A 22,552-nucleotide genomic window follows, 5' to 3' on the forward strand; every position below is an offset into this window, starting at 1 on the left:
ATCACATACATACATACATACATAAATACATACACATACACACATAATCACATACATACACAAATGCATATACCCAAAATACACATATGTCCATCATATACACACACACACAGTGTGTGTGTATATGATGTATTTTGTATTTGTATTTTGTTTTCATTTACAAATTAAACGTGCCAACTTCATTGGTTTTGGGTTTTGTACATAGTATTAATGATATAATATATCGATTACACAATACTAATATACAGACTAATATTAATAATATACAATATAATAAATATGCGTGGTTTATGGATTTATAATTGAATCATGAGGTATCCAGAAATTCCCAACTCTTTTTATCATACCTTAGTACAGTACGTTTTAGTATTGTATTTACTCAATCAATCATCAATATTTACTTATATAGCTCTAAATCACGAGTGTCTCAAAGGGCTGCACAAGAAGCCACAACGACATCCTCGGCTCAGATCCCACATCAGGGCAAGAAAAAACTCAAACCAATGGGATGACAATAAGAAACCTTTTACTGTAGTACCTATGGTATATACCGTAGTACTACGTGTATTAAAGTACAGAATATTTGTCTAAATGGAGTAAAAGCCAAGCTGCTGTGCACAACTCCTTCATTCCTTCATCAAGAGTTTTACTTCAGAAAGAAATACACATCCTTACAGAGCGGCGAGCAGGAAGTCTTTGTTTCTTTGAAGGTTTGGATGTATAAGGAAGGATGCCTCATGTACATTTTCAACATGTTCTTCTCTCAGACATAAGATCCTGGCCATGCTTTGTAAGAACCCACCTTTCACCAAGAAAACAGAATCCACTTTGTGTGATGAAGCTCTGGTGGACCAACTGTGGAAGCTTATGAACTCGGGTGAGTAATACACACCACGCACCACTCATGATGTGTGCAGGGCTTGCCCTAGATTGCCAGGATACCTCTGGCTGTGGGGATATGGTCACCCTGACGTCATTGTGTCATTTGCATGATGTTCTATGAGGTTATCATTTTCTTTAAAAATGCTCAAAATATCCGTCCATCCATCCATCCATCTTCTTCCGCTTATCCGAGGTCGGGTCGCGGGGGCAGCAGCCTAAGCAGGGAAACCCAGACTTCCCTCTCCCCAGCCACTTCGTCTAGCTCTTCCCGGGGGATCCCGAGGCGTTCCCAGGCCAGCCGGGAGACATAGTCTTCCCAACGTGTCCTGGGTCTTCCCCGTGGCCTCCTACCGGTTGGACGTGCCCTAAACACCTCCCTAGGGAGGCGTTCGGGTGGCATCCTGACCAGATGCCCGAACCACCTCATCTGGCTCCTCTCCATGTGAAGGAGCAGCGGCTTTACTTTGAGTTCCTCCCGGATGGCAGAGCTTCTCACCCTATCTCTAAGGGAGAGACCAGAGGAAACTCATTTGGGCCGCTTGTACCCGTGATCTTATCCTTTCGGTCATGACCCAGAGCTCATGACCATAGGTGAGGATGGGAACGTAGATCGACCGGTAAATTGAGAGCTTTGCCTTCCGGCTCAGCTCCTTCTTCACCACAACGGATCGGTACAACGTCCGCATTACTGAAGACGCCGCACCGATCCGCCTGTCGATCTCACCATCCACTCTTCCCCCACTCGTGAACAAGACTCCTAGGTACTTGAACTCCTCCACTTGGGGCAGGGTCTCCTCCCCAACCCGGAGATGGCACTCCACCCTTTTACGGGCGAGAACCATGGACTCGGACTTGGAGGTGCTGATTCTCATTCCGGTCGCTTCACACTCGGCTGCAAACCGATCCAGTGAGAGCTGAAGATCCCGGCCAGATGAAGCCATCAGGACCACATCATCTGCAAAAAGCAGAGACTTAATCCTGCGGTCACCAAACCGGAACCCCTCAACGCCTTGACTGCGCCTAGAAATTCTGTCCATAAAAGTTATGAACAGAATCGGTGACAAAGGACAGCCTTGGCGGAGTCCAACCCTCACTGGAAATGTGTCCGACTTACTGCCGGCAATGCGGACCAAGCTCTGACACTGATCGTACGTCAAAATATGTTTACCGTATTTCCTTGAAACTGCCACCGGGGCGGTAATTAATTTTAATACCTCTTCTCACTCCTGCACTTACAAAGGCATGTGGTAAAAGTAAGCATGTGCTAATTATTTGAAAACCTCTTCTCACTCCGGCACTTACCAAAGGTATGCAGTAAAAATTTGAGTGTGATGTAAGCTTGGACCTTAAATCCTACTGAATAGCTCTTAATCTTCTTCCCTTTATGCGATTTCAAATTACCGGTATTGAAATCAGCCTCCTCCATTTTGAAAATGATGACAGGGGAAGTGTCACTCGTGACATCACAAGTTTGACCAGGCGGTAATACTGAGCATGCGCTAATTATTTTGGGAAGCGAGTTTGACCCGGCAGTAATTCAAGGCAGGCGCATACTATATACCCTGCGGCAATTCAAGGAAATACGGTAATTTTAACTTAACTTAAAAGAGCACAAAGAGTTTGTTTTACTCAGAATGTTTCAATGACAACTTTATTTTACATGCAGCAATGACTTTTTTTAGGAGTTTTATTAGAAATGTTTTCTAATACAGTAGTCCAGGCGTGTCCAAAGTGCGGCCCGAGGGCCATTTGTGGCCCCCAGTTAATTTGTTAATGGCCCCCAACCCATTCTAATAAATACTATAATAAAAATTTAAAACATAAAAGAGTATAATAGAAGAGTAAACAGTGAAATGTAACAAGAAAAAGTTGCAATGTTGACACTAATAACACAAAGCTGCCACGCGGATTGTTATTGACCTGCTGAAGGCTCCAATTCAGGGGTAGGGAACCTATGGCTCTAGAGCCGGATGTGGCTCTTTTGATGACTGCATCTGGCTCTCGGATACATCTTAGCTGACATTGCTTAACATGATAATTATGAATAATTTCACTGGGAATCACAGTGCTAAAAATAACGTGCAAAATATAAAACATTCTCATTCATTTAAATCTATCCATCCGTTTTTTACCGCACCTGTTCAAGAAGTCGCATTCAATCAATCAATCAATGTTTACTTATATAGCCCTAAATCACTAGTGTCTCAAAGGGCTGCACAAACCACTACCACATCCTCGGTAGGCCCACATAAGGGCAAGGAAAACTCACACCCAGTGGGACGTCGGTGACAATGATGACTATGAGAACCTTAGAGAGGAGGAAAGCAATGGATGTCGAGCGGGTCTAACATGATACTGTGAAAGTTCAATCCATAATGGATCCAACACAGTCGCGAGAGTCCAGTCCAAAGCGGATCCAACACAGCAGCGAGAGTCCCGTTCACAGCGGAGCCAGCAGGAAACCATCCCAAGCGGAGGCGGATCAGCAGCGCAGAGATGTCCCCAGCCGATACACAGGCAAGCAGTACATGGCCACCGGATCGGACCGGACCCCCTCCACAACGGAGAGTGGGACATATAAGAAAAAGAAAAGAAACGGCAGATCAACTGGTCTAAAAAGGGAGTCTATTTAAAGGCTAGAGTATACAAATGAGTTTTAAGGTGAGACTTAAATGCTTCTACTGAGGTGGCATCTCGAACTGTTACCGGGAGGGCATTCCAGAGTACTGGAGCCCGAAATGAAAACGCTCTATAGCCCGCAGACTTTTTTTGGGCTTTGGGAATCACTAATAAGCCGGAGTCCTTTGAATGCAGATTTCTTGCCGGGACATATGGTACAATACAATCGGCAAGATAGGATGGAGCTAGACCGTGTAGGATTAATGGTAAGAAGTATTTTATGTCATAATGGGGGGGGTCACAGCTTGCTGCAGGGTCGTTCTCCCAGGAAGGCAGACAGACTACTCGGGACATGGCATTTAGGTAAAAACATGATTTAATTTAAACTAAAAAAAATATACAAACAAAAATCGGTCACAGTGGAGGCACAACTTGGGCTCAGGAACAAAGCTAACGCATAAACAGACTATAAACATAAATCAAATAAAACTTACTTGGCATGGCATGAAGCACAAAACTATGGCAAGGCATGAAACAAGTCAGCACAGGGCGACTGACTGGCAAAGACGAGCTTAAATACTGCCTCTGACTAGTGCTCGGGAAGCAGGTGAGCAGGCATTTTGTCCACCAGAGACAGGTGGACAAAATGAGTAACCAAGGAAACAAGACAAGGGAGTGGAAAAAACAGGAACTTAAAGAGTCCAAAGGACAAACAGCACATGGCCAAACAAAAACATGATCAACAGACATGACATTTGATTTATTATTGGTTAGCTTCAGAATAACAATGTTAATAAAAAGAATAAGAGATTTATTATACTCTAAAAATGTTGGTCTTACTTAAAAATGCACACATTTAGTTGTATTCACTGTTAAAAAATATGATATGGCTCTCACAGAAATACATTTTGAAATATTTGGCTTTCATGGCTCTCTCAGCCAAAAAGGTTCCCGAGCCCTGCTCCAATTACTTCACTGGAACAATTTCACTTTCAAATATTTTGGGGGGATAATATTGCAAATTTTGTGCAAAACAAAGTTTTCTTTCACAAAAAGGGGATCAAACAAACAAAAAAGTATGAAAAAAATGATAAAATCTTATAATCAAGAGCTCTATAGACTTAAGCGTTAAAAGTTAAAAAAAATATAGATATATCAATCAATCATTCGATCAATGTTTATTTATATAGCCCTAAATCACAAATGTCTCAAAGGGCTGTACAAACCACTACGACTACGACATCCTCGGAAAAACCCACATAAGGGCAAGGAAAACTCACACTCATATATTTGGCTTATTTTCAACACTTATTCTTTTTTTATTGTTATGAATTATTGACCTATTTAGGCTTCCAATTACTTCACGTCATATATTCCACTTTGAAATGTTGCATAGTTTGTGTGTTAGACATATAAATAAGGGTTTTGACATAAAGGCCATAAACATCAATCAATCAATCAATCAATGTTTATTTATATAGCCCCAAATCACAAATGTCTCAAAGGACTGCACAAATCATTACGACTACGACATCCTCGGAAGAACCCACAAAAGGGCAAGGAAAACTCACACCCAGTGGGCAGGGAGAATTCACATCCAGTGGGACGCCAGTGACAATGCTGACGATGAGAAACCTTGGAGGGGACCTCAGAAGTGGGCGACCCCCCCCTCTAGGGGACCGAAAGCAATGGATGTGGAGCGGGTCTAACATGATACTGTGAAAGTTCAATCCATAGTGGCTCCAACACAGCCGCGAGAGTTCAGTTCAAAGCGGATCCAAGACAGCAGCGAGAGTCCCGTCCACAGGAAACCATCTCAAGCGGAGGCGGATCAGCAGCGTAGAGATGTCCCCAACCGATAGAGGCGAGCGGTCCATCCTGGGTCTCGACTCTGGACAGCCAGTACTTCATCCATGGTCATCGGACCGGACCCCCTCCACAAGGGAGGGGGGGGACATAGGAGAAAGAAAAGAAGCGGCAGATCAACTGGTCTAAAAAGGTCTATTTAAAGGCTATAGTATACAGATGAGTTTTAAGGTGAGACTTAAATGCTTCTACTGAGGTGGCATCTCGAACTGTTACCGGGAGGGCATTCCAGAGTACTGGAGCCCGAACGGAAAACGCTCTATAGCCCGCAGACTTTTTTTGGGCTCTAGGAATCACTAATAAGCCGGAGTCTTTTGAACGCAGATTTCTTGCCGGGACATATGGTACAATACAATCGGCAAACATAAAACACAAAATTTAAAAAAATATTATAACAACACACAGACCTGAAGTTGATCTCGAGATTCAAGCGTTAAATTAAAAAAAATAATAATTCATGACTTATTTCTAACATTTTTATGACTGAGACCTTTCCGGAGACCGGGGCCCAAACTTGAGGAAAGCCATAAAGGTAAAAAAAACGACAACTATTTTCTTGATTTTAAAAAGAAAAATATCAAAATGGCCCCCGCATACTTTGATTTTTCAGTCTGCGGCCCTCAGTGGAAAAAGTTTGGACACCCCTGCATTAGTCAAAACAAAATTGTCCTTCTTAGATTTATTTAAGAAGCTTGCACATCTCAAAAAGGCACAGTTAATATTTGTAGCAAGTTTCAAAGGAAAAAGGCGCAGTGGAAGAGTTATGTTCAGCTTTATACACCGAACACAGTCCAGGAGAGGTCGAGTAAGCTCAGTTCGGAGGGGGGGGGAGCGGGTTTCAGCTAAAAGAAAAGAGACCTTGGTGGAAGGCACCTGTCTGCTTAGGGCAGGGGTCGGGAACCTTTTTGGCTGAGAGAGCCATTAAAGCCAAATATTTTAAAGTGTATTACCGTGAGAGCCATATAATATTTTTTAACACTGAAAAAAAATTTTTTTTATGCATTTTTAAGTTAGACCAACGTTTTTAGAGCATAATAAGTCTTATTTTTGTTTTAGAACATTTTTATTCTGAAGCTAACCAATAATAAATAAAATACTTCATACCATTGATGAAACTTCTTGAACAGGTGTGGTAGAAAACGGATGGATGGATTAAATGCATGAAAATGTTTTATATTTTTAACGTTATTTTTAATACTGATTACCAGCGGAATTAGAGAAAAAAATGTGTCTGAGGGCCGGTTTATCTGATTTTTAGAAACACTAATACAAAAACTCCCAATAATGTCTGATTGAATGCTAAAAAAGTTATGAGAGACTGTCTTAAAAAACAGAATGGTATTTTACATTTTTTTTTACTGAACGAGACACCCAGAATGTACATGAAAATAAAGCATTTGGGATTTACAATATAAACTATGAACAATAAAACACTGAAAATTGACAACATATGAACGTCACACCACCTCTCCATCGACATATTTTACAATCAAACAATGCAACAAACACAGCGAAATATGAAAGTCAATCAATCAATCAATGTTTACTTATATAGCCCTAAATCACTAGTGTCTCAAAGGGCTGCACAAACCACTACCACATCCTCGGTAGGCCCACATAAGGGCAAGGAAAACTCACACCCAGTGGGACGTCGGTGACAATGATGACTATGAGAACCTTGGAGAGGAGGAAAGCAATGGATGTCGAGCGGGTCTAACATGATACTGTGAAAGTTCAATCCATAATGGCTCCATCACAGTCGCGAGAGTCCAGTCCAAAGCGGATCCAACACAGCAGCGAGAGTCCCGTTCACAGCGGAGCCAGCAGGAAACCATCCCAAGCGGAGGCGGATCAGCAGCGCAGAGATGTCCCCAGCCGATACACAGGCAAGCAGTACATGGCCACCGGATCGGACCGGACCCCCTCCACAAGGGAGAGTGGGACATAGGAGAAAAAGAAAAGAAACGGCAGATCAACTGGTCTAAAAGGGGAGTCTATTTAAAGGCTAGAGTATACAAATGAGTTTTAAGGTGAGACTTAAATGCTTCTACTGAGGTAGCATCTCGAACTGTTACCGGGAGGGCATTCCAGAGTATTGGAGCCCGAACGGAAAACGCTCTATAGCCCGCAGACTTTTTTTGGGCTTTGGGAATCACTAATAAGCCGGAGTCCTTTGAACGCAGATTTCTTGCCGGGACATATGGTACAATACAATCGGCAAGATAGGATGGAGCTAGACCGTGTAGCATTAATGGTAAGAAGTATTTTATGTCATAATGGGGGGGGTCGCAGCTTGCTGCGGGGTCGTTCTCCCAGGAAGGCAGACAGACTACTCGGGACATGGCATTTAGGTAAAAACATGATTTAATTTAAACTAAAAAAAATATACAAACAAAAATCGGTCACAGCGGAGGCACAACTTGGGCTCAGGAACAAAACTAACGCATAAACAGACTATAAACATAAATCAAACAAAACTTACTTGGCATGGCATGAAGCACAAAACAATGGCAAGGCATGAAACAAGTCAGCACAGAGCAAGAAAAGATCACATTGACGCCAGGGCGACTGACTGGCAAAGACGAGCTTAAATACTGCCTCTGACTAGTGCTCGGGAAGTAGGTGAGCGGGCATTTTGTCCACCAGAGACAGGTGGACAAGATGAGTAACCAAGGAAACAAGACAAGGGAGTGGAAAAAACAGGAACTTAAAGAGTCCAAAACACAAACAGCACATGGCCAAACAAAAACATGATCAACAGACATGACATTTGATTTATTATTGGTTAGCTTCAGAATAAGAAAGTTAATAAAAATAATAAGAGACTTATTATACTCTAAAAATGTTGGTCTTACTTAAAAATGCACACATTTAGTTGTATTCACTGTTAAATAATATGATATGGCTCTCACGGAAATACATTTTGAAATATTTGGCTTTCATGGCTCTCTCAGCCAAAAAGGTTCCCGACCCCTGCTCCAATTACTTCACTGGAACAATTTCACTTTCAAATATTTTGGGGGGATAATTGCATATTTTGTGCGAAACAAAGTTTTCTTTCACAAAAAGGGCATCAAACAAACAAAAAAGTATGAAAAAAATGATAAAATCTTATAATCAAGAGATCTATAGACTTAAGCGTTAAAAGTAAAAAAATATAAATATATTAATCAATCATTCAATCAATGTTTATTTATATAGCCCCAAATCACAAATGTCTCAAAGGACTGTACAAACCACTACGACTACGACATCCTCGTAAGAACCCACATAAGGGCAAGGAAAACTCACACTCATATATTTGGCTTATTTTCAACACTTATTCTTTTTTTATTGTTATGAATTATTGACCTATTTAGTCTTCCAATTACTTCACGTCAAATATTCCACTTTGAAATGTTGCATAGTTTGTGTGTTTGACATATAAATAAGGGTTTTGACATAAAGGCCATAAATAAACATAAAACACAAAATTTAAAAAATATATTATAACGACTGACAGACCTGAAGTTGATCTCGAGATTCAAGCGTTAAATTAAAAAAAAAAAAAAAATTATGACTTATTTCTAACATTTTTATGACTGAGACCCTTCCGGAGACCGGGGCCCAAGCTTGACTGCTTTGGAAACACTGAGTGGAAACGCTCCCCACCCACACTGCTTGGTGCCTCGTCTGAGCTGCCGTGAATTAGATTACCACAGTAACAAATTAGATTAGCATAGTAACTAATTAGATTACCATAGTAACTAGTGTATCATGCAAAAGAGCAAATTTCAACCATTGAAATACTTTGTATAGTTCAAGACTCGCAGTAATTTGAAAACATCACTGCACACCATAATGGCAGCTATAATTTCCATATTGAAGATCTAAAAAAATTATTTGGGAATGTCCGGCGTGCCTGATTGAAAAGCATAACGGGCCGCAGGTCTGGTGTTAAGCAATGTCAGCTAAGATGTATCTGAGAGCCAGATGCAGTCATCAAAAGAGCCACATCTGGCTCTAGAGCCATAGGTTCCCTACCCCTGGCTTAGGGAGTCGAGAGAAGGAGGAAGAGATACAGTTCACAGCGACGTGACCAGATTGTGTTTTTCTCAGCAACATAGACTTTTGGAATGAGACTGAGCAAATAACAAAAGCAAAGTTGCAATACTCAGGATGAATAAACCACAGCAGGAACAGTACTTTTGTAAAACATACAATGGTAAATCATGTTAAACAATGGCATATAAATGTTTTCCAACACAGTGTTTTAAACTAAAAAATCCCAGCATTGGAACTTAATTAGAAAAACTACATTCTGTGTTTTCGTTGGTGAATGCACTTTCTATGTATTCTCGTGTTTTTCTGTCCCACAGGTACAGCACATGACTGGCGTCTGCGCTGCGATGCGGTGAACCTCTACTACGTGTTGTTCGGTTTGACGCGGCCTTCCTGCCTGCCCCTGCCTGAACTTGGCCTGGTGCTCAACCTGAAAGAGAAAAAAGCTGTTCTCAACCCCACCATCAAGCCTGAACTCATTGTGGACACAGCTGCTAGCATCGGGATCCATGGTGTTGGCATCAGTTACCCACCTGTAAGTACCCGGTTCCGGTTAACAATTTGGTTCTCTTATTGATTTTTATTTGGAAAAATTATGATTTATATGCTGTTGCTTCAATTAATACATTTTGTGTAACTGATTTTAAATTTTGAATTTAATTTTTGTAAAATCGGACCGCATGGGGTCATGATAGTCATAGTGTCCGCACGGCTAGTGCAACAGAGCAGTGGTTCTCAAATCGGGGTACGCGTACCCCTGGGGCATACTTGCCAACCCTCCCGGATTTTCTGGGAGACTCCCGAAATTCAGGCGGAGCTGGAGGCCACGCCCCCTCCAACTCCAAGCGGACCGGAGCCTGTTTTCACGTCCGCTTTCCCACAGCATGTCTCCCCAATGACGTTATAACTGTAGAATGATGAGGGCGAGTTCTTGGTTTCTTATGTGGGTTTATTGTTAGGCAGTTTCATTAACGTCCTCCCAGCACCGCAACAACACACAACAACAGCAGTCCGTTTTCGTCTACCGTAAAGCAGTTCGTCTGCCGTAAACAGCATTGATTGATTGATACTTTTATTAGTAGATTGCACAGTACAGTACATATTCTGTACAATTGACTACTAAATGGTAACACTCAAATAAGTTTTTCCACTTGTTTAAGTTGGGGTCCACGTTAATCAATTCATGGTAATGTTTGACACGCTTACACAGGATAATACTGCCATCTACTGTACATGCATATGGTTATAAAAACAAGGATGGAGAATTTCACCCTTAACTCAACAATGAGTAGATGAGGGCTGTATGTGTGTAAATGTGTAAATAAAGTAACACTGGAATTCAAGTATTTCTTATATTTATATATATATATATATATATATATATATATATATATATATATATATATATATATATACTCCACCCTTCTCAACCACGCACCGCCCCCAACCCCCCGACCCCCCCCCCCCCCCCCCCAGATACCCACATTTAATGCGAAACAAACACTTACTAATCGACGGATTTAAGTTGCTTCAGTGTCTCAAGATGCAAAAGTCCTGATTGTTTGGTCCGCACATTTTACCGGCGATGCTAATAAGGCAGCCATGCTATGGGCCACTTCATTAGGTACACCCATGCTATGGCCGAATAACGTCAATAGCTATTCGCTCAATAGCTTCAATTTCTTCTTCAATTTCGTTTTCGCTATCTGCCTCCATACTCCTACCATCTGTTTCAATACATGCGTAATCTGTTGAATCGCTTAAGCCGCTGAAATCCGAGTCTGAATCCGAGCTAATGTCGCTATATCTTGCTGTGGTAACCGCCATGTTTGTATTGGCAGCACTGTGTGACGTCACAGGGAAATGGACGTGTGGATATAGCGATGGTGAAAATCAGGCACTTTGAAGCAGTTTTTCGGGATATTCCGGGAGGTGTAAAATTTTGAAAAAAACTTCGAAAAATAAGACAAGCCACTAGGACAGGGGTAGGGAACCTATGGCTCGCGAGCCAGATGTGGCTCTTTTGATGACTGCATCTGGCTCTCGGATAAATCTGAGCTGACATTGCTCAACACGATAAATAATGAATAATTCCACTTGTAATCACAGTGTTAAAAATAACATTCAAAATATAAAATATTGTCATGCATTTTTATGTTCAAGAAGTTGGTAAGAAGTCATTTATTTATTATTGGTTAGTGTGGGGCTTGCCCTCCTGGGGGTTCTTCAGACCCCCAAGCACTGACATGACAGCCAGTTTCAGGGTTACAATTTTGTTTTATTTTTCAATAAGTCTCTCAGTTGCCCTCCATCCATCCATTTTCTACCGCTTATTCCCTTTCGGGGTCGCGGGGGGCGCTGGCGCCTATCTCAGCTACAATCGGGCGGAAGGCAGGGTACACCCTGGACAAGTCGCCACCTCATCACAGGGCCAACACAGATAGACAGACAACATTCACACACTAGGGCCAATTTAGTGTTGCCAATCAACCTATCCCCAGGTGCATGTCTTTGGAGGTGGGAGGAAGCCGGAGTACCCGGAGGGAACCCACGCATTCACGGGGAGAACATGCAAACTCCACACAGAAAGATCCCGAGCCTGGATTTGAACCCAGGACTGCAGGACCTTCGTATTGTGAGGCAGACACACTAACCCCTCTGCCACCGTGAAGCCCCGTCTCTCAGTTGCTTTCCAGCAATTGTCTTTTTCTCTTTCGTTCTCGCTCGCGCTCTGGTTTCTAGCCCCAAGCCCGTCTCTGGCTGCTGCTTATAACATAGCGACATGTGATCAGATAAAAAGGCCCAGGTGGGCCGTTTACGCACCTGTCGCTGAATTCAAGGCCGGTCCTGGCAACACCCTGCTTCGCTGCAGGCCCGCAGGCCACGCCCTCTCCACAGTTAGCTTCAGAATAACAATGTTATTACAAAGAATAAGAGACCTCTCTAGAAATGTTGGTCTTTCTTAAAAATGCACGCGTTTTGTTGTGTTCAGTGTTAAAAAAAATATTTCATGGCTCTTACAGAAATACATTTTAAAATATTGGCTCTCTCAGCCAAAAAGGTTCCCGACCCCTGCACTAGGAGCTGATTTTTATTGTTTTTAACCCTTTTGAAATTGTGACAATGTTCCCCTTTAAACACTTTCACTTCCGCAGTCTATAATAACTTGGGATATATACAAAGAAGCGTTTTTTTCTGTTTGTTTGTTTTTTTATTTGGTACCTGTTCCTAATTGGGTCAGTACAGGAGGACCGTTCAGATTCTTGACAAAGGAGAGGGCTATTAGTATTTTTTATCCAGCTAACCGTTGCGTAGTTGTAACACCGTCGTCGACAGCACATGACGACGTGGCGCCTGCTGGCCTCGACTCTTGTCGACACGTCAGCCTTGAGAGCTATATTTTTTTAAAGGGGTAGCCTGAAAACTCACTTCAATGCAATATTATTCTCTCTCGCCCTCTCACTCACTCACACACTTATAAAGAGAACAATTGTATTGTTTTTTTTACATAGTATAATGTTTAGTAAGTGTGTTTTTTATTGTTGCAGGAGGATGACGAGCCTGACCCAATATCCCTGGGGGTCTGCGGGGTAGGTCAACCTCCTCAGGGCATCAAGAGGAAGGCTGAAACTCAACTTGGCTCGCCTCCAGAACCAGGACAAGCAGTGCAGCACCTGGAAGATGACAACAGAGCGGGCCGCTACAAGATCAGGGTACTGTCATTTTCTTTATAGTTTTGTCCTCCTTCTTTGTTGTTGTGGTTTATTCAGGCCAGAACCTCACTGTTTACGATTGCACAAAAGGGCGATGTGGCTGAAAACCGAGTCACAATACAAGTGGTTTATATCGATGTATATTTGTATTTTTTAAGACCTAAAATAAGGACCAGGAAAAAAATCTATTCCATGTAAACATTTTTATTTCAAATGTCACATTTCCTCTGATTACAATACTCTTAGCTATCAAGACAGAAAGAGAAGGAAATGTCAACACAAGCATGGAAAACACTTAAATTGTTCAATTACAATAAGCACTTAAAGGGGAACATTATCAGCAGACCTATGTAAGCGTCAATATATACCTTAATGGTGCAGAAAAAAGACCATTTATTTTTTTAGCCGATTTCCGAACTCTAAATGGGTGAATTTTGGCGAATTAAACGCCTTTCTGTTTATCGCGCTGGAGGCGATGACGTCAGAATGTGACGTCGCCGAGGTAACACACCCACCATTTTCATTTTCAACACATTACAAACACCGGGTCGCAGCTCTGTTATTTTCCGTTTTCTTGACTATTTTTTTGGAACCTTGGAGACATCATGCCTCGACGGTGTGTTGTCGGAGGGTGTAACAACACTAACAGGGAGGGATTCAAGTTGCACCACTGGCCCAAAGATGTGAAAGTGTCTGCCGCCAGACCCCCATTGAATGTACCAGAGTGTCTCCACATTTTACCGGCGATGCTAAGGCAGACATGGCACAGAGATGTATGGATAACCTGCAGATGCATTTGCAACGATAGTCAACGAAATCACAAAGGTGAGTTTTGTTGATGTTGACTGCCAGCTAATCGATGCTAACATGCTATGCTAATTGATGCTAACATGCTATTTACCGGCGGTGCTAAAGCAGACATGGAACAGAGATGTATGGATAACCTGTAGATGCATTTGCAACTATATTACGTTTCCTTCCACCCACATTTAATGCGAAACAAACACTTACCAATCGACGGATTTAAGTTACTCCAGTGTCAAAAGATGCGAAAGTCCTGATCGTTTGGTCCGCACATTTTACCGGCGATGCTAACGCAGCTATTCGGCCATGCTATGGCTATGAATAGCGTCAATAGCTTCAGTTTCTTCTTCAATATTTTCATACTCCAACCATCTGTTTCAATACATGCGTAATCTATTGAATCGCTTAAGTCGCTGAAATCCGAGTTTGAATCCGAGCTAATGTCACTATATCTTGCTGTGCTATTCCCCGTTTGTTTGTATTGGCAGCACTGTGTGACGTCACAGGGAAATGGCCAGTGTCTTCGCAGAGAGCGAAAATAAGGCACTTTAAAGCTTTATTTAGGGATATTCCGAGACCGGTAAAATTTTGAAAAAAACTTCAAAAAATACAACAAGCCACTGGGAACTGATTTTTATTGTTTTTAACCCTTTTGAAATTGTGATAATGTTCCCCTTTAACAATAAACTCTTAAAATGAAGGTGCAAAAATAAGGAATATGTACAAAATGCTTAATAAAGTGTAGCAAAATAGTGCAAAATGTAAAAAAAAGTAAACTTAGAGAAACCTGACAATAACTATTTTCTGCAGGTTTAGAGCCAGGAACTAACAGTTGTGCTCTAAAGGGTGAGCGAGGCTTAGGCGGTGTGGGGATGAGCACCATTCATCTTTTACAGACCACATTGGTCTGACAAACACTACTACAAAAAAATTATACTGCCTTGCGAGGTGACTTTTCCTGTTTTATCCACAATTTTTCTTTTTCTGCAGCACTCTTTTTTACTTTCTCTTCTCACTTTACACTGGAAAAAATGCCTTTCTTAAAAAGAGTAAAGAAAAATTAAAACAAGCAAAAGAAATCTGCCAATGGGACAAGTCAAAATTGTGTTGGTAAGAGACAGAGACAGAGATAAATTTAGCTCAATGAGGAGAGACGTTTTGGGCTGTACTCTAGTTACAGAACCAACCTACGCTCTAAAGTCCAGCCCACGTTCTCCTCTATGTATTTGGGAGGTCCCTGGTGACATCACTGAGGCTGCTGCTGAAGGAAGAGGGGTAATCTCAGCAGCCCCATTTAGACAAAATATAGGACTATTCATGAAATGCAAATGCACTGACACTCATGATATCGCGTCTGCGTCACGGCACTCGATGTTCTCCCTTGGCAGTCAGCGGGCCGGTTCTGGACACTAAGACTGATACGAGACGATGTCCCTTTGCACAGACAGAAAAGTACAACTTCAGCACAATTGATAATAACTATAGCAACTGCCTTTAAGCATAATATTTGTGTGATAACTTACACATTTTTATTCTAACAATGTATTTATTTTGTTTTTATTCAGTCATTGGTGGAGCTAAGGATAATAGTTGAATCTTGTTTTTAATAAAGGTTTAATACGTGTGCAAGTATATTTCACATGCCTTTACTGTGTATATAATTGAACTACGTTCATGTGTATAATTTGTATTCATAATATGTTGTGCAAAGGACATTTCATAATTTTCGGAAGTTCATTTTGTACTTGACATTGTTTACAGCAGGGGTCACCAACGCGGTGCCCGCGGGCACCAGGTCGCCCGTAAGGACCAGATGAGTCGCCCGCTGGCCTGTTCTAAAAATAGCTCAAATAGCAGCACTTACCAGTGAGCTGCCTCTATTTTTTAAATTGTATTTATTTACTAGCAAGCTGGTCTCGCTTTGCTCGACATTTTTAATTCTAAGAGAGACAAAACTCAAATAGAATTTGAAAATCCAAGAAAATATTTTAAAGACTTGGTCTTCACTTGTTTAAATAAATTCATTTGTTTTTTTACTTGGCTTCTTATAACTTTCAGAAAGACAATTTTAGAGAAAAAATACAACTTAAAAATGATTTTTAAATATTTCTTCAAACTTACTATGATTAAATTTCAAAAAAATTATTCTGGCAAATCTAGAAAATCTGTAGAATCAAATTTAAATATATTTCAAATTCTTAATGATTTGACTTTGTTAGAAATATAGCTTGGTCCAATTTGTTATATATTCTAACAAAGTGCAGATTGGATTTTAACCTATTTAAAACATATCAAAATTCTAAAAGCAATCTTAATCAGGAAAAATTACTAATGATGTTCCATAAATTCTTTTTTTTAATTTTTTCAAAAACATTCGAATTAGCTAGTTTTTCTCGTCTTTTTTTCGGTTGAATTTTAAAGAGTCGAAATTGAAGATAAACTATATTTCAAAATTTAATAAACATTTTTTTTTCCTGTTTTCTCCTTTTAAACCGTTCAATTAAGTGTTTTTTTCATCATTTATTCTCTACAAAATACCTTCCGTAAAAGGAAAAAAAATGTACGACGGAATGACAGACAGAAATACCTATTTATTTATATATATATATATATATATATATATATATATATATATATATATATATATATATTAGGGCTGTGAATCTTTGGGTGTCCCACGATTCGATTCAATATCGATTCTTGGGTTCACGATTCGATAATATATCGATTTTTTTTTATTCGATTCGATTCTCGATTCAAAAACGATTTTTTTTCCCCGATTTAAAAGGATTCTGTATTCATTCAATACATAGATTTCAGCAGGATCTACCCCAGTCTGCTGACATGCTAGCAGAGTAGTAGATTTTTTTTAAAAGCTTTTATAATTATAAAGGACAATGTTTTATCAACTGATTGCAATAATGTACATTTATTTTAACTTTTAAACGAACCAAAATACGACTTATTTTATCTTTGTGAAAATATTGGACACAGTGTGTTGTCAAGCTTATGAGATGCCATGCAAGTGTAAGCCACTGTGACACTATTGTTCTTTTTTATTATTTTTATAAATGTCTAATGATAATGTCAATGAGGGATTTTTAATCACTGCTATGCTGAAATTATAACTAATATTGATACTGTTGTTGATAATATTCATTTTTGTTTCACTACTTTTGGTTTGTTCTGTGTGGTGTTTGTGTCTCCTCTCAATTGCTCTGTTTATTGCAGTTCTGAGTGTTGCTGGGTCAGGTTCCGTTTTGGAATTGGATTGCATTGTTATGGTATTGCTGTGTAGTGGTTTGTTGGATTGATTTAAAAAAAAAATTTGAATTTTTTTTAAATGAAAAAAAAAATAGATTTTTTAAAAATTAGAATCGATTCTGAATCGCACAACATAAACGATTGGATTCCTATTCGAATCGATTTTTTCCCACACCCCTAATATAGATAGAGAGAGAGATTTATTTATTAAAGGTAAATTGAGAAAATTGGCTATTTCTGCCAATGTATTTAAGTGTGTATCAAACTGGTAGCCCTTGGCATTAATCAGTACCCAAGAAGTAGCTCTTGGTTTCAAAAAGATTGGTGACCCCTGGTTTACAAAGTTAGGCACAATAAGTGTTCAACTTCAGCCTAAACCCTGTCAGTCTGCAACATTTTCATTTTCAATCTATGAATGTACAAGTGTTTGTTTGTTTTGTTGACCATTGACCGAAGAACAATAAACTAAACTAAACTAATATTTTTGTGCAGCACTTTGGAAACATTTTTGTTGTTTTAATTTGCTATACAAATAAAGTTGATTTGATTGGACATTATAAATATATACATATATAAATAGTAAATATATATTTATAAATATTGTGTTGGTGTGTGTTGTAGTTCAACATGGAAGAAGAAGATATCGACATGGAGACTGTTCATGACAGCCAGGCCTTCATTCACCATCACCTCCATCTGTTGGACAGACCTTCTACACCAGGTAACATAGAAGAGTGCCACTATGTAGCAAGTTATTCGACATCATACACACCCTTGTTTTCTTGCAAGGCAAAGAGCCAGCACTGCTGGAACATTGCATGCTGTCCATGCCGGCCACGCCTGTGCCGTCCTTCTCCAAAGAGACGTCCGCCCTGGCCAAGCACAGGAGTGAACATGGCCACCATCACCACGAGCACAAGAAGAAGAAGAAGAAGAAGCACAAGCACAAACATAAACACAAGCATGAAAACAAGGACAGGGAGAAGGGGAACTCGCATCCATACAGCAACAGTCCAGCTAGCGGCAAGTCTGCGCACTCCCCATCTCTGTCTGAATAAACTGCTTTTATTTTGTACAAATCAACATCCTTTATTTGGTAGAAACACTCTGGTCTAACTAAACATCCTTTACTTTGAAAAACATTATTTTGAAAGTAATCAACAGCCTTTAGTTTGCACAAACTTTGTCGAAATCATTATCTTTTACTTTGAAGAAACATTATGTCTAAATCGACATCTTTTATTTTGTAGAAATATTCAAGTTAAATCAACATATTTCACTTTGGGGAAACATTCTGTCTAAATTAACATATTTTATTTTGTAGAAACACTCTGGTCTTAATAAACATCATTTACTTTGAAAAACATTTTGAAAATAATCAAAATCCTTTAATTTGTACGAACTTTGTCGATATCGTTATCTTTTGCTTTGGAGAGACATTCTGTTTAAATCAACATATTATACTTTGTAGAAACATTCTGTCTAAATCAACATCTTTTAATTCGTAGAAACATTCTACTTAAATCAGCATATTTAATTTTAGGGAAAAATTCTGTCTGAATCAACATCTTTTATTTTGTAGAAACATAATGTCTAAATCGACATCTTTACATTTGTGGAAACATTCTGTCTAAATCAACATCTTTTGTTTTGTAGAAACATAATGTCTAAATCAACATCTTTACATTTGTGGAAACATTCTGTCTAAATCAACATCTTTTGTTTTGTAGAAACATTCTAATTTAATCAAAATATTTCATTTTGGGGAAATATTCCATCTAAATTGACATATTTTATTTTGGTCAAACACTCTGGTCTGAATTAACATCCTTTACTTTGAAAAACATTATTTTTAAAGTAATCAACAGCCTTTGTTTTGTACAAACTGTCAAAATCATTATCTTTTACTTAGTAGAAACATTCTGTCTAAATCAACATCTTTTATTTTGTAGAAACAAATTGTAAATCAACATATTTTATTTTGGTAAACATTTAGTCGATATCAACATCTTTTACTTTGAAGAAACAAATTGTAAATCAACATCTTTTGTTTTGTAGAAACCTTCTGTCTAAATCAACATGTATATATATATTTTTAGAAACATTCTGTGAATCAATATATTTTACTTTTGTATAAACAGTCTTTCCAAATCAACATATTTTACTTTGAAGAAACATTCTGTAAATCAACATATTTTACTTAAAAGAAACATTTTGTCTAAATTAACATCTTTTATTTTGTAAAAACATTCCTCTGTCCAAATTGACATTTTTAATTTGTAAAAACATTTGTCCAAATCAACATATTTTTGCTTTGAAGAAACATTCTGAAAATTAACATCTTTTACTTTGAAAAAAACATTCTGTCTAAAAATATCAACATCTTTTAATTTGGAAAATAAATATTCAGTCTAAATTAACAACATTTACTTTGAGGAAACATCCTGTCTCACTCTAAATATTTTATTGTGAAGAAACATCCTCTCTAAATCAACGTATTTCACTTTTAAGAAACATTTTGTCGAAATCAACATCTTTTATTTTGTAGAAACGTTTTGTTTAAATCAACATACTGTATGTATATTTTTTAGAAACATTCTGTAAATCAACTTCTTTTACTTTGTAGAAACATTCTTTCCAAATCAACATATTTTACTTTGAAGAAACATTTTGTCTAAAATAACGTCTTTTATTTTGTAGAAACGTTCTGTCTAAATCAACATATATATTTTTTTAGAAACAGTCTGTAAATCAACATATTTAACTTTGTAGAAACATTCTGTCCGAATCAATATCTTTTACTTTGAAAAAAACATTCTGTCTAAAATAATAAACATCTTTTACTTTGGAAAAAATATATTCTGTCTAAATTAACAACATTTACTTTGAAGAAACATCCTGTCTCAATCTAAATATTTTATTGTGAAGAAACATCCTGTCTAAATCAACATATTTCACTTTGAAGAAACATTCTCTCTAAATCAACAACTTTTATTTTGGAAAAACAGTCTTTTGTCTAAAACATCTTTTACTTTGTAAAAATATTAATCTAAATAAACATTCTGTAAATCAACATCCTTTGAAAAAACAGTCTAAAATCAACATCTTTTACTTTGGGAAGAAAAAAATTCTGTCTAAATTAACATTTACTTTGAAAAAACATCCTGTCTCTATCTAAATATTTTATTGTGAAGAAACATCCTGTCTAAATCAACATATTTCACTTTGAAGAAACATTCTCTCTAAATCAACAACTTTTATTTTGGAAAAACAGTCTTTTGTCTAAAACATCTTTTACTTTGTAAAAACATTAAATAAACATTCTGTAAATCAACATCCTTTGAAAAAACATTGTCTAAAATCAACATCTTTTACTTTGGAAAAAAAAAATTCTGTCTAAATTAACAACTTTTACTTTGAAGAAACATCCTGTCTCAATCTAAATATTTTATTGTGAAGAAACATCCTGTCTAAATCAACATATTTCACTTTGTAGAAACATTCTCTCTAAATCAACAACTTTTATTTTGGAAAAACAGTCTTTTGTCTAAAACATCTTTTACTTTGTAAAAACATTCATCTAAATAATCATTCTGTAAATCAACATCCTTTGAAAAAACATTGTCTAAAATCAACATCTTTTACTTTGGGAAGAAAAAAATTCTGTCTAAATTAACATTTTCTTTGAAGAAACATCCTGTCTCAATCTAAATATTTTATTGTGAAGAAACATCCTGTCTAAATCAACATATTTCACTTTGAAAAAACATTCTCTCTAAATCAACAACTTTTATTTTGGAAAAACAGTCTTTTGTCTAAAACATCTTTTACTTTGTAAAAACATTCATCTAAATAAACATTCCGTAAATCAACATCCTTTGAAAAAACATTGTCTAAAATCAACATCTTTTACTTTGGGGAAAAAAAAATTCTGTCTAAATTAACAACTTTTACTTTGAAGTAACATTCATTTACTAAGGAAAAGTGTGTCTTAAAACCTATTTTATCATAACTTTTGGGCAACAAGCTGCTGTTTTTTGCTTACGTTTTGAACCCTGCGCTTCATGCAATTTTTCGCCTAATTTACACACACACACACACACACACACACACACACACACACGTAACTTTACCACCTTGCATGTCTTCTCTACCACTGTGCTATTCTAATCTCATTTTAGGCCGAGACAATCCCGAAAAAAGCCTGCAAAATCCTGGAGGAACGTCACGACTCAGCCTTTTTTCCTGAGATTTTAGGACACAGCTGTGAGGATGCTAGTAGGACAATAATGCTTCCTAGACCATGAATCAGCAGATTTGCAAACAGAAGTAACAATAAAGAGTGGATGATAGCACAATGCAAACAACAGAGCCAGTGTCAAACCGAGCAGGTTTTTGCAGGACAACTTCTGCCTGTGGTTTCAGGACCTGGAAGCCCACTTCTAACGTGGGGGAATTACCCGGGATGTGATGAAGTAATTCCAAGTCGTGGTTGTGTTGTAGTGGCCGGGTGACAACTACAGCTCGGAGGATCCCCCGGACTACCAGTGAGTACTGTTTTTGAACACACTTAAAGGCCTACTGAAAGCCACTACTAGTCTGATAGTTTATATATCAATGATGATCTGTGTTGCTGAATCTTTTGCAATTTGTTCAATGAATAATGGAGACATCAAAGAAGAAAGCTGTAGGTGGGAAGCGGTGTATTGCGGCCGCCTTTAGCAACACAAACACATTTCATTGTTTACATTCCCGAAAGATGACTGAGGAGCTTTACTATGGAACAGAGCGGTCAAGCGAACACGGTTGGATTGGACCACACGCTCAAAGTGGAGTGTATTATGCAGCGAAAGATCGTGTTTTGAAGAGGGTCCCTTGCGAAGGGCAGAGATGGGCATCGCCACCACCCGTCGACTGGTACTGAAGAAAGGTGCGGGGCTGACCTTCCGGTTGTACAGGTACGACCATACATCCATCCATCCATCCATCATCTTCCGCTTATCCAAGGTCGGGTCGCGGGGGCAGCAGCCTACGCAGGGAAACCCAGACTTCCCTCTCCCCAGCCACTTCGTCTAGCTCTTCCCGGGGGATCCCGAGGCGTTCCCAGGCCAGAGACATAGTCTTCCCAACGTGTCCTGGGTCTTCCCCGTGGCCTCCTACCGGTTGGACGTGCCCTAAACACCTCCCTAGGGAGGCGTTCGGGTGGCATCCTGACCAGATGCCCGAACCACCTCATCTGGCTCCTCTCCATGTGGAGGAGCAGCGGCTTGACTTTGAGTTCCTCCTATGGTCATGACCCAAAGCTCATGACCATAGGTGAGGATGGGAACGTAGATTGATCGGTAAATTGAGAGCTTTGCCTC

At 38.9% G+C, this 22,552-nt stretch overlaps 1 protein-coding gene across 5 annotated transcripts in view; it reads left to right on the top strand.

Moving 5' to 3' along the window:
* The window catches only part of taf2 (TAF2 RNA polymerase II, TATA box binding protein (TBP)-associated factor), a 101,546-nt gene extending 80,022 nt beyond the window's left edge, over nucleotides 1-21,524 (top strand). For 2 of the 5 annotated variants that reach the window (XM_061881622.1, XM_061881625.1), the window contains 5 exons: nucleotides 768-877; nucleotides 9,726-9,943; nucleotides 12,957-13,121; nucleotides 17,811-17,910; nucleotides 17,979-18,268. In XM_061881622.1, the coding sequence (XP_061737606.1) occupies nucleotides 768-877; nucleotides 9,726-9,943; nucleotides 12,957-13,121; nucleotides 17,811-17,910; nucleotides 17,979-18,247 (862 nt within the window). In that variant the 3' untranslated portion in view covers nucleotides 18,248-18,268. Of the gene's footprint in view, nucleotides 1-767; nucleotides 878-9,725; nucleotides 9,944-12,956; nucleotides 13,122-17,810; nucleotides 17,911-17,978; nucleotides 18,269-21,370 lie in introns of those variants that run through there. The other 3 variants (XM_061881620.1, XM_061881624.1, XM_061881621.1) reach the window with 3 other exon arrangements.
* The last annotated feature ends 1,028 nt before the right edge of the window (nucleotides 21,525-22,552 follow it).

This window comes from Nerophis ophidion, linkage group LG21 (genome assembly GCF_033978795.1).
Source record: "Nerophis ophidion isolate RoL-2023_Sa linkage group LG21, RoL_Noph_v1.0, whole genome shotgun sequence".
Taxonomy (NCBI): Eukaryota; Metazoa; Chordata; class Actinopteri; order Syngnathiformes; family Syngnathidae; genus Nerophis; species Nerophis ophidion.